Source organism: Plectropomus leopardus, chromosome 6, assembly GCF_008729295.1.
Source record: "Plectropomus leopardus isolate mb chromosome 6, YSFRI_Pleo_2.0, whole genome shotgun sequence".
In the NCBI taxonomy this organism is placed as follows: Eukaryota; Metazoa; Chordata; class Actinopteri; order Perciformes; family Serranidae; genus Plectropomus; species Plectropomus leopardus.
The window spans coordinates 12,025,452-12,038,247 of record NC_056468.1 but is presented as its reverse complement, the minus strand read 5'-3'; the positions used below and the strand labels follow the sequence as shown (position 1 = coordinate 12,038,247).

Below are 12,796 nucleotides of genomic sequence, written 5' to 3'. Positions count from 1 at the left end.
TAATTGATATTAATGGCAACGTTATGGCCTCACAAGCAAACGTGTCGAGTAGTTGCCTGTCTGTAACTGTCGAGAGGAAATACACGATCTTTGCTGTCGCGTGTGCGTCAGTTGATAAGCCCATAGGAAACACGTCACAAAAAAATCCTTTTAAAAAAAGAAATTAATCAACATTTTTAAAACATCATTTTTAATCGTACATATATTTGAAAATCTAATCTTACAGAAACTGTAAAAAAAAAAAAAAATAATAATAATAATAAACATAAATTTAATTTGATTGCAGCGCCGAAAGGGTTAAGCGTCTACAGGAAGTTTATCCCGGCCGTGTATAAAGACGCTTCCTGTACTCCTGTTGAAAGAAACATATTTTGAAACATTCATGGCTTGAGGTTACATAAAGATACACAGACGCAAATTAACAGCAGCCCAAGATGAATTACGTACCAGGCACGGCGAGCCTCATTGACGACATCGACAGTAAGTGTGAGAGGAGGATCCGCTCCCTCGTAGAGTGAGATGATCTGCCGATAAAATTGGTTTCAAGATGTGGCATCGTGTCCGACACAGACTGGATCTTTTGTAAATGTTTCATGTTGTAATTAAACGTGCTTGTGTTTGCTGTTCCCCACAGAGAAGCACCTGGTGCTGCTCCGAGATGGCAGGACGCTGATTGGTTACCTCAGAAGCATTGACCAGTTTGGTATAACTCATTTAATCATCTGACACTTGTTTTTACTCACACAGGCTGCAAACACACACGCCAGAGCATGCCAGCTATTTATTTATTCCATTTCTCTAATCTGTTTCTCTTGTCCCCCCCTCAGCAAATTTAGTTTTTCATCAGACAGTTGAGCGCATCCACGTGGGGAAAAAATTTGGTGACATCCCCAGAGGAATATTCATTGTGAGAGGAGAGAATGTGGTGCTGCTAGGAGAGATAGTAAGTGGCAATATATTCATATTGTGTGTGTGTGTGTGTGTGTGTGTGTGTGTGTGTGTGAGAAAGTGTGTTGGAGTGGTACAAACTGGGGTTCAACAACAGTGGCTGGTGTTTATTTAATTACAGCTGACAATATTAATTTTGTCTAAATTGTTCGAAATGATATATGTCACACATAAGATTAACTGAATTTTTTCAGTGAAAATGAAATGCCAAAATGACCTTTTTTCACCACTAAAATTGCGACTTACGTACTAAAATCACAATATCTGTCTGAATAATTGCAATATGATATTTTTTGGGCAGTCTTAATTTAAAGAAATGAGTCTTGGAGTGGAGGTTCACGTAACCATGTGGCCAGGACTAAAGACAACTTTAAAATAACATGAGATTGTGAATTCAACATTTTTTTGGATTATTCTAAGTATTTATTTTTAATCCTGCCAGGAGAACATAATGTTTATAAATATTATTTACTCAAGCTAATGCTTATATATATATATTTTTCTGGCTGTTAAGTCAGTTACAAACTAACTAAAAGAGAATACATCTCAGCTGCTTTCCTAATGATGTAAACTAAGCTTTTTTTTTTTCTTTTTTTTTTTGGCCGGAATAAGGCTTAATAATTATAACACTACATGTTTTGCAAACAAGGCTGCAGACTAAGTTGTGCCGACACATGGAAGATAGGATGGTGTGTGCCGCCTCTGATGCAAACAAACAAAACTTGTAAGATATCTGAAACCTACAGAAAAATGTGACTCCTGCTGTACCACTTCAACATGCTCTTATTCTGAACATTAAAGAAGCGTTTAAGTAAATTAAACCTTCTATAATATTTTATATTTGCATCTCTAATGTTTGTGAATTTTTGCAGTTACACATTAAAAACATCACAGGTAAGGGTGTAAATCACAAGTGTCATTGCAATGTGATATTAAATCAATTCTTTGGACAATGATACAGTATTTGCAGATATCACAAAGCCTGCTGTGATATAATATCCATTCGATACAATTCAGAGGCCTGTGATCGATATAAGATGATATTAGTAAATATCCTCATTTTGTTTGTCTCGGCTGCCTACTATTACCTGCCTGGCACTAGGCGGCTGGCACTGTTTGAATGTTTAGAAAGATGCTGTGCTTGGACAGAAATGGTGACACAGAGGTGCCATGGGAATTTCAAATTAAAGATGTAGATGATTATACGTATCTGTATTTTCACTCTGCATGGATGATATTGGATCGCTCGATGTATTGGTTCCAATCGAAGTATCCTTACACTCCCAATTACGGGCACATTGCAGTGACAGTATAGGATTCTGTGGATCTGTAAACATGACTCAAACCCTGAGACTGTATCCTTTGATTATAGACAGACACAAAGTATCGCTATACGCTATTGTCAAGTTTGGTGCTCCAGAAGATGTTAACATCTTTTGTGGTAGCCTGATAGTTGCTATTTCAGTTTCATTTCATTATTTATTTATTAGTCATTGTTCCTTTATTTCCCTTTTAATTGCTGGAAAAAAAGAGCTGTGGTTTGAGATTGAGTGTGCATGGAGGCTGGATTTGTGGTTGAATAGTGTCTTTTCAGCCTATATCCAAGAGTGAGATATTGGATGATCACTTTTGTCAGTATCAGCAGTAAAATATTCGCATACTGGATGTTGAAAAGGTTCTTGTCTCGTTTTGGTTAAGAGTGAACAGTTTACTGAATGTGTGATGAGTGTGTTAGAAGTCTGTGACAGATGAAATGTCCCTGTCTCTGCAGGATGTGGATAAACCCTGTGACACAGTCCTGCAGCAGGTCTCCATCGAAGAGATTCTGGAGGAGCAGCGGTTGCAGCAGCAAGCCAAACAGGAGACAGAAAAAGTCAAAATGCAAGCCCTGAAGGACCGAGGCCTTTCCATCCCCAAAGCCGATAACTTAGACGAATACTAACCTTGATTCCACGAGCCTCTTTCTCAGTTTGTATCGGACTTTAAAGTTTTAAGTTTGAGAGAGCATGAGTGTTTTCTTCTTTTTTTTAATGGGTTCAAGGCTGTCCCATGCGGAGCCTGTACACTGTAGTTTACTGTACGAATTTCATTTGAATTATTTGGAGAAAAAAAATGTGATGGCTTCACTCAGATCTGCATATCCTTACAGCAAAATGAAAGAATCATGTGTTTATGTAAAATCACTCTGATGGCAACTTAGCAATTATTTTACAGCAGCACTTTCTATTTTGTCAGTGACATGTTGAGCCTTTTTATTTGGAGATACTGTTGGCCTGCTATTGACAAAAAAAACAACTACATGCAATGCTCCATTAAAGAGTTTAGTTTTTCATTACGAAAGACGTGCTTGGACGAATTCATGTCATCAAACCACCTGACCATGTTGCCCATGCTGCACTTTCTTTGTTGTATTGAATGCATTATTAAGGCTGCAATATTTGAGGGAATTTGGCCCCATAGCATCCTTCCTGTGTGAGGGCGCCAAAATCCCAACATGCACACCACGTTGCACTCTGCAATGTGACATAAAACGTGAGGCGAGTGCATTTGTTATGCCTATCAGAGAGGAAAGGGCATTATTAATTTGAGTAACTCGATGTAGACTAATCACTGGTCAATGCACCAGACAGTGTCCTGTTTATAAAGATAAGAGCGCGCCCGGAGAATCGATCCTATCTGCCTTCATCAGTCAGTGACAATCGTTTTGACGGATACGATGAGTTCATTTCAAACAGGCAGCCTGTGACCGCTTCAGTGCGCCTTTTACACTGGAGGAAACAGCAGGCAGCTTGGTGGTTTTTTCTGTGAACCCTTAAATGAGTTGACATGGCACCACGTGACTCAGCCTTCCGCCGAGATTCAATGTATGTTGAGTTTTTGGATATTTTTTTTCCCCTCTGTAAAGCAGCCTGCATGCAGACAAAAAAAAAAACCCTTTCCAGAAAGATGTCAAGTTTTGTTTAGTTACAACAGTATGAATTCCGGAAAACTTCAAAATAAAAGTTCCTTAGCCTAGTCCATAAAATTAATTACAGAGTGAAATTTATAAGACAATTATGTGTACACATAATGTCATTACAATAATTTAATAACATAGAATAACATGAATAAAGACATAAAAGTGGAACAGTGAGTAAGCATGCTACACATAGAGGTGCCCTTACTCTCTGTGCCACAGGCTGATGTTTAGTGTTTAAATAGGAAATAAGATGTGTCACAACACTTTCATGTAAACTGTCCTTACTGTTCAAGATATTTTTATTAATTTCACAATTTTTATTCATTGACATTTTCACGCAGTATAATAGGCAAAGCAGTGGTTCCATCAGGTACATATGCTGCTTCTAAGTGGCCACCACCTCTAATAGACAATAGCCATATTTACAATATTTGCCATATTCCTACTGTCATAGGTTGCACATGGGAACTTTGGGAATCTCACAGTTTGCATACTGCTTTGTGTGCCACCAACAATGAAGACATGATCTTAGGGGCTGTACTTTATTTATACCATGTCCCTCCCTGGAGCTAGAAGATCTTTTTCCTTGAGCCTCCCTGACTGATTGGAGGAAAATGCATGACCCTCCCTCAACCATAAATAACCACACTTCATAGTCTCTAGCTATGATAAATGGTGTGATGTTGTGGGTTTAGCTAGGAGCCCTCATGGCTAACATATAGTTGTCATATTATCACATTTCTTTCATTCTATATAAATATACATGTTTTTTTATATATAGAGCACAAGTTTTTGTGTTTCAGTTGAATATATATGTATATATGGCAAATCTTGACAGTTGTTGCCTAGGTAATGCATCCAGAACATTATTCATACAAGGATATCATGTAGTTCATTATGTAGAAATTCTACCACCAGAGGGCGACTTTACCATTTCCCCCCCTTTACATTCTTTACCACAGTGTCATTGCAATATGTGCAGTTGAAGCGAACAAGCATGCATGTAGCTTTACAACAAGCTTTTTTTGGCAGACATGCATTTATGTCCAGCGATAAAATGTGTGACAAAAACTCACTTATATGCCTGATTAGACCTCAGCTGAGGTTGGCTGATGTCCTCAAATGATACAGGTGAGTTGTTGAGAGTGAGGGTTTGTACACATCCACACAGCCTGAGAGGAGGTCTAATCAGATAACTCTGACACCTGGGTAGGTGCACTACAGCTGATTTACATATGTCTAAAATTATGAATTTTGCTATTTAGGGTGACTGCGACTAAAGTGAGATAGTTAAATGTAATAATTTTGATGTTCACATGTATAAACTTCCACAGCTAAAAATCAACACTGATCTCACCATACACACTAATATATATATATATATATATAAAGGAAAGAAGGATAGTTTGTAATTGTTACATAGTTCATTATGGAATCAAATTTTTAAAAATCCCAGTCATATTTGTCTTATTTGTTTGTTTTTTAAGTGTAGTTTTGACACTGTCCCAGTTTGCCAATAACATATTGTCAGTCTGCTAATCACATCATTTCAAAGAGAGCTGACTTCTGTTTTTATGTCCTTCATAAATTTAGTTAGCTGGCTTATTCTATTAGACAAATGTGAAATATTGTCATAATTAGTGCATGAATTCTTGAGTTATGGCCAAAAACATATTTTTTGAGGTCACAGTGACCTTTGACGAACAAAATCTAATCAGTTCATTGTTGAGTCCAAGTGGGCGTTGACAAAATTTGAAGACATTCCATCAAGGTGCTCTTGAGATATTGTGTTCATGTGAATGAGACAGATGCATGGTCACAGTGACCTTGACCTTTGACCACCAAATTCTTATCAGTCCATTGTTGATAATGTGGATATTTGTGCCAAATTTGAAGATTCATTAATGGCAGTCTTGAGTAATCACATTCATAAGAAAAGGATGGACTGACAGCCAAAACAAATTTCCTCTGACCACAGGTATTGCTGGCACGGAGGCATAAAAAATAAAAATAAAAATAGTGTAAAGGGGTGGGAAGTGGGTGAATGTGCTATACCTACACCCCTTCTTTTAAGAAATGATTTGTATTATCATATTTTGGGCTTATGTTAGCCCACTATTGTGTATTTTATTCAATAGGCCCACATTTGAATAAAAATTGTCTGTGTTGCCAGTCACACCTGGAAAAATCTGGTTTTGAGGTGGTATTTGTGGGGTTTTTTTGTTGTTGTTGTTTTTAGTTTGAGGAAGAGTTATCCATTCTGTGTTTCATCTTTTTTCTTTTGTTATCTGTATGGTAAAGTAGAGCGCTTAAGCTACTTAAAATAGTATCATATGAAGGGTTAAAACATTTGGATTTTTAAAAAATGATGCAGATGGTGCATTTTCAGAAAGTTAGTCACTTTACCAGTATTCACCAGCTGTGGCTATGTACATTTTTTATTAATTCATTTGCATCCTTCAGCTTCTGTTTCTGGCTATAATGCACCACGGAGTATTGCCAGTGGAAAGAAATTAAGCTAGTATGCTTTTATTTCCTGACAAATAAGCTCCACATCCGGTGTGGTTGTTTCCCTCCCTTTGCTTGACGCAGAAGTGACAGAAAGGCCCAGCCCTTTTTGATTACGCACCAACAGAGGAGGGGGGCGCGCTGATGTCCTCTCTGGTGCGCTCAACCAACCCCTGCTGTTGTAATGTAAAGCTGGCAGTGTCCTGGTGTACCGCTGTAAAGAATCCGCTGTAAATGACCCGGTTCGCATAGATCGGCGCCTACAACGTGAACATTTTCTGCATCGGAGAGATTTCGCAGCCACATTACGCATGGAATGGTTTTGGGGGGATTGGAGTAGAAATGCAGCGCCGCACTTCCAGCCCACAACAAAAACCATGCCCAGCTTACATTGCAAGCAAATCTATCACATCCTGTTTTATCCATTACGACTTTGATATGAGTGAAATTTGCTTGGATACCGACGAGGAGTGAAGAAAATCCACGCAAGGCGAAAGACGTTGTTTTCGCTGCAGAAGCTTGCGAACCGAAACCCTCTGCATTTAGGATTTTTTTTTTTTTTTTTTTTTGATGGAGCTGGAGAACATAGTAGCCAACACTGTACTGCTAAAAGCGAGAGAGGGTAAGTTGACACATAAAAAGGAGCTGAGTGCAAACAGTAAGTACAGGCCTGGCTGTGTCACATTTGTGGGCTCAGTATGCAGGAAAGGTGGGAATACTGGTGATGGTGACGGCAGTAGGTAGCCTGCGGACTGTACGGCTCAGTACAGCAGGTAAATCCTACAGATGCAACAGAAAAAAACTCTTATGCAACAATACACACTAGCTGAGCACATGTCATTTAAAATGACACGTCCGGTGATCAATTCTGACTTTAAATCAATCTCGTGGATTATTGTATCCTCGCTGATTTTGACAGATCATATGCGTTTTCCCACATAGGCTATGTAGGGGGGGGGGTTACCTCCCACATCCGCTTTCGCTGTCTGTGCAAATGAATGCGCTCTTTCGCAACATTATACATGCTGAGGCACACACTGAGGCAGGGGATAACTCTTTACATAGAGTGAATAAATGAGTGTAGGCTGGCTGACATTTGAACGGTGATCTGATGGCGTGACTGATGTTGAAGTCTTTGTATGGGGCCTGCACAGAGAGAGAGAGAGACTGGTTATCACTGTAGAAACGCTCTGAGAAGGCCAGATGTAGCCCGTCTATATGGTGTGGAATATGAAAGTAATTAATAGCTCTTTTTGTAGGCATAAGGTCAGGGTCGTGCTGAGGGCAGGAGGAAGGCCTGCAGGTAAACATCACACAGTCTGACGCCATGATTGTTTCTCTAAAAGTCTTCAAAAGCAGTGGTTCCAAACTGATCCAAATTTCTTTTATTTTAATTATCAATAGCCATAAATTGTAAATTACCATGTATTCATGTTTTGTTATCCACAAAATGTAAATGGCATGTTGGTTTAGAGCATAAAGAAATAATAGATATTGCAAAAGTAAACACAAATGGCACTTAAAAAAGAAGAGCTTTGCGCCAGAAATTCACTGTACTTCCAGTGGCATGTCTAGACTTTTTTGTCTTCGGGGTGGCCCAAGTGGGGCACTGACTTATGCAGGAGTGGCATGAAATGTGGGTGCTGCTGCAGGGACACATGTCAGCATAGCTTTAATTTAAAATATATGTCTCCTCTACCCATATATACTTTAATGACTAACATTGTAGTGTCTTACATTCCTGTTTAAGTTTGAGTTTAAATGATAAATAGACCCACCAATCAGAATGACACCACACAAAAGTAAAATAAAGCTTCCATACTTCATGAAAGAAATTGTTCCTCCTAAAGTAAACAGTACAATAGCAAGTATAAAATGCCAACACAATTAAAGTACCAAAACATTAAAATGAATAAGCCCGTGTGAGCAAACCCTTTTTCTAGAGCTCTGTTTTGGGGACAAGTTGGTTTAAAAAATGCACCAGAATCACACTTCCTTGGACCTTTGAGTGTGTGCCATGTCTTCGCAGAATAAATAATCACCCTAAATTCTAAGTAGCTCTCTGAAAAGTGCACACACAAGTTTGGTTGCGCGTGGTTTCTTGTGGTAACAGTCTCTGTGGAGTTGCGGGGTGACGCAGGAGAGGACTGTGCAGCCTCTGGCAGCTCCTTCCATTTATCTCACATGATGACACACTTAGGAGCAGGAAAAGGGAGAGGGAGAGTTTCATGGGAATTGATAGAGTAATAAAGTGAAACAGGAAGCTGACACGCTGTCAAAATCCTTAACGAAGGATGCGCTCCCCTGCGGGTCAATCTGGACGTTTTGTTTTATGGGGGCAGCAGAGCACGACTGGGCTGGGTGAATTAAGCCTCATGAATTAATAAGAGCAGTTAATGACCCATGACAGATCTCCGCTTGTCCCAGCTGCTCCATTGGTGCTCATCCAGTCCCTGCCTGTGTGTGGGAGAGAAAGGGCCTTTTACAATTTCACATTAAGGATTGAGACGGTTCTTTGAGTTAATAGCCGAAGCACGACTTTCTCCGCTTCTTGATCAGTGGCCCTACAAATGCAGCCGCGTGAGAGTAGATCAGCAGTTCAAATTTGTTGAGCACACACACTGAAGCGTGTCACAGGTTGTTGTGAGTGTCCTTTAACTGTGTGAATCATTAGAGGTTTCATCTTACAGGGCCCGGTGCCAAAGTGATCCCTGCGTGCTGCTGCTGGTAACCCTCCTGCTTGTCGCTCACATGTATGGCAGAGGACAGTACACACAGCGGCTCACTTTGGGTCACATACCAGCACCAGTGAGAGGATGTGAATGCAGCGAATGAAAAGTGTTTATTCCTGTTTGTTTATGCGAGTGCGTCTCAAGCCAGAGCTGACACGAGAGAGGCATGCATCCTCTGTCTAAACGCTCGCAGGGACGCACAACAGGAAAGGCCCAGTTTCCACTGCAATCTGGTGCCAGCGAACTCACACTTCACAAATCCGTAAAACAGTGCGAGTGGCAGCGAACCGTAGAAAAAAAAAAACGATTGATATCCCCAGGCGAGGAGCTGCAACACAGGCCCTGTGCCAACCTTGCATTGCTCTTTGGTTCCTCTGTGTCAGACAGGTCTGACCGTGCCACCAAGACCTTGTGAACACCACTCATTGATTAGAGATGGGAGATTAAAACGGTTAAAACGTATGGATCAAAGAGGATTTACGATCAATATGCTGTTTCGTGTTAATCGCACAGTGGAAAATATAACTCATGGCTTTTCCAGAGTGAAAAACAGCAGCGGCTCAGATCATATTGAACCATCTCGTTAAGTGACCACTCTCTTACATAAAGCCAAATGGTATTATACACTATCAGTTAGATGCAGCCCATAAGCTATTTAATCAAATTGATCGTTACATAACAAACTGAGTGGGCTACTGCCATCCGAGCTCCATCTTCCTGTGGAGCTGCTCTCCGGTCTCTGCGGAAGATGCTTTATGGATGATGAGTATGCAGTGAAATGAAACACCCCGATCTCCTGCGCGGTCATCCGAGTATCATCTGACGGCTACAGCGCTGTTAACCATGTCAGAGCAGCGGGACGTGCCGCTGATGTTAAAAGCTCTGCTGTCACTGATGATCTGTGTCAGATGAGGAAACTGGGGGTCACGGCAGATCGAAAAGAAGTTCTGCAAAGTTGTTTGTGTCAGTGAGATCTGTTTGGATCTGCCTTTTTAACGTGAGCAGGTTTAATACCAGGGTACATTGTGGATTTATGTGTGTGTGTTAGCAGATGAGGGGTGTGGGGGTGAATTCCTTTGTTTCAGTGTAACCTGAACCCAGCTGCTCTGACGAGCGCAACATCAGCGCAGTAGACCCTGCGCTTATTGTGTGTGTGTGTGTGTGTGTGTGTGTGTGTGTGTGTGTGTGTGTGTGTGTGTGTTCCTGCCTCCCCATTCACAACTCTTGCTGGCAACGGTCGCAGATTCCAAGCCAAGCGAGCGAACGTCATCGGCTGTCGAAGTGAATGAGAGTAAGGGGGAAAAACTGCATTGCTGCATCCAGATGCCTTTCTTGAATTGCTGTAGCAGAGCCCGGGAATTTAGTTTGGGCTACTGGACTGAATTCCACTCTGATGCCTGCTGGCTTTCGCATTCAGGCTGTCGTGTTTTTTGGGAGGCTGTGGTTGCGCAAGTGAAGATCACTTCTGTCACATTTGGTGTAAAATTCAGTACAGGGAAGTGCTTCATACAGTACAGCCAGTAGTACGTTAGTGGATATCTCCGTGGTAAAATGACCTGAGCAGGGAGGGATTAAGTTTATTTCCAGGTAACTAAGGTGAGACATTATGATGATGGAAACTTGTCAGCGGTTCTCTCCTCCCTTTTCTTTTGCCTTTTAGTTCTCTTCTTAGTCACTTTTCTTAAACAGAAGATTTAGATAATGTCATCAGATTGAGAGCCACACTTGTAGAGAGAATGATTTTGGTTGATCTGTGATCCTGTACAACCAGTGATACCCTCTTTCAGTGATCAAATGTGTCCAGGTCAAATTGATCACCATAAGATGATTATTATAACTTTTTTTTTTCATTTTTCTTTATTTATCAACCAGATAAACATCTAATAGACATTTTGTGTATTTATAACGTGAATATAAAGTAGTGGTGGGCATTGTATGAGCGGCAATATCAATCCACTTCACAAGGACGACTTCAATCAGAGGTGCTTTCCTCGTTCACATTCATTTTGTGGCCTCAACACTAGCTTCCATGACTTTTTCTCATTGTTTTAGTAGACAAAAGGTAGCCTGAGGAAAACCAAGTTTCACTGCCTCATTCTTGGCTCATTTGTGCCAGTCACATGCTTTGAGGAGACTATGTTTTTCATGTAGAGAAAATGACTCTTTTTCCAGGCAAAATATCATGGAAGTTAGACGTCCAGTGTGTAGGATTTAGGGGCATATTTTGGAAAAAGTGTAATGTAAAATTCCTAACTATTTTTTCATTAGTTTCTAATCAGTGAAAATAAGAACCATTGCATTTTTGTTACCTTAGAATGAGCAGCTTTTATCTACATACGGAGTTGCTCCTCCTCCACGGAGTCCACCATGTTGTTTCTACAGTAGCCCAGAATGGACAAAAAGAGCGCTGGCTCTAGATGGGGCATTGGTGTTGGGCACTGTAGTTCTGCTACATGCCTGTTACATTTGAGAAGTTTCAGTTAGTGGCAATCTGCAACCTCACTGCTTCTTTTCACTAAATCCCACACTTAAAAAAAATAGAATTATGATACTTTTAACTGTTTTTTTAAAAAAATATGTTGTCATGTATGAACCAGAATCAAAATTGAAAATAGATGACTCACTGTAACTGTGATCACTATAGGCAGGGTCCACTTTTTTCTGTTTGTGTGCTTAAGATTAGAATTAAATAACAATTCAGAGCTGCAGTCAGTTGATTAATAATTCAATCAAAAGTGAGCTAACTGGCAACTATTTTGATAAGTGTTTAATCGTTTCCATCATTTTTCAAGTAATGCAAGATTCTTGCAAGTTTTGGGTTGTATCCATGTAGATGACTTCACTTATCGTAAGTTGCTTTGGAAATGGCATCGGCTAAATAAATGTAATTTATAAAGTGAAATGCAAAAAAAGGTGGGAAAAAAGCCAAAGCTTTGCAGTTTGCAACTGATTTTCTATTTTGTTAACTGTAAACTGATTTAATTTTGCTCTTGTATATTTAAATGTTCCAGGCAGTAGTAGCCATTTAATAGGTCTATTGGCTATCTATCTATCTCTCTCTCTCTCTCTCTCTCTCTCTCTTATATATATATATATATATATATATATATATATATATATATATATATATATATATAAAGTGGTAGTACCTTGCAGTTATCTGATATCGGTCCAGAATTATGTGACTCTTATTAAACATTAGACTCATTTGTGTGCTAAATACAAATGAGAGAATCCATAGAGCACCATTTGCATGAGAAATACCTAAATATGGTGGTATCCAGTCATTAGGGATCCTACAATGTGCAACAGGATTGTCAGAGTCCCAGATTCAGGCAGCAACAAGCCCTGATGGGAATCATTTGTGTGTGAAACCAATTATGTCATGTTTTTTTGTGGCCCCGTTGGACTCTCAATACGATGTCTTGAATAATACAAACATCAAGAGCCAGCTGATGAGTAACTACAAGAAGCTGTGCAAGATACAAGATAACATGAGATAACAGGAATGAGGTATTTGTCTGTACAAGCGATTTGTGTGGGCTCTGCACACGCACAGTGTGTTCGAGCTCCTGCTGCAGGGGGTTGGGGGTGGGTGGGAGTTGGGATGGTGTTGTTTTATCATGTGATGCCGCAGCAAGTCTCAGCA

At 40.0% G+C, this 12,796-nt stretch overlaps 2 protein-coding genes across 2 annotated transcripts in view; both read left to right on the top strand.

Moving 5' to 3' along the window:
- The first annotated feature begins 307 nt into the window (after positions 1 to 307).
- Positions 308 to 3,283, top strand: lsm1 (LSM1, U6 small nuclear RNA associated). The gene is made up of 4 exons (XM_042487739.1): positions 308 to 480; positions 635 to 703; positions 828 to 943; positions 2,720 to 3,283. Exons 1-4 carry the CDS (start codon positions 435 to 437, stop codon positions 2,888 to 2,890), a joined length of 402 nt encoding a protein of 133 aa, XP_042343673.1. The 5' UTR covers positions 308 to 434; the 3' UTR covers positions 2,891 to 3,283.
- A 3,277-nt stretch (positions 3,284 to 6,560) lies between these two features.
- grk5l (G protein-coupled receptor kinase 5 like) overlaps positions 6,561 to 12,796 on the top strand; it is a 29,707-nt gene continuing 23,471 nt past the window's right edge. The window contains exon 1 of the mRNA XM_042488043.1: positions 6,561 to 7,037. Within this exon, the coding sequence (XP_042343977.1) occupies positions 6,986 to 7,037 (52 nt within the window). The 5' untranslated portion in view covers positions 6,561 to 6,985. The remainder of the gene's footprint in view (positions 7,038 to 12,796) is intronic.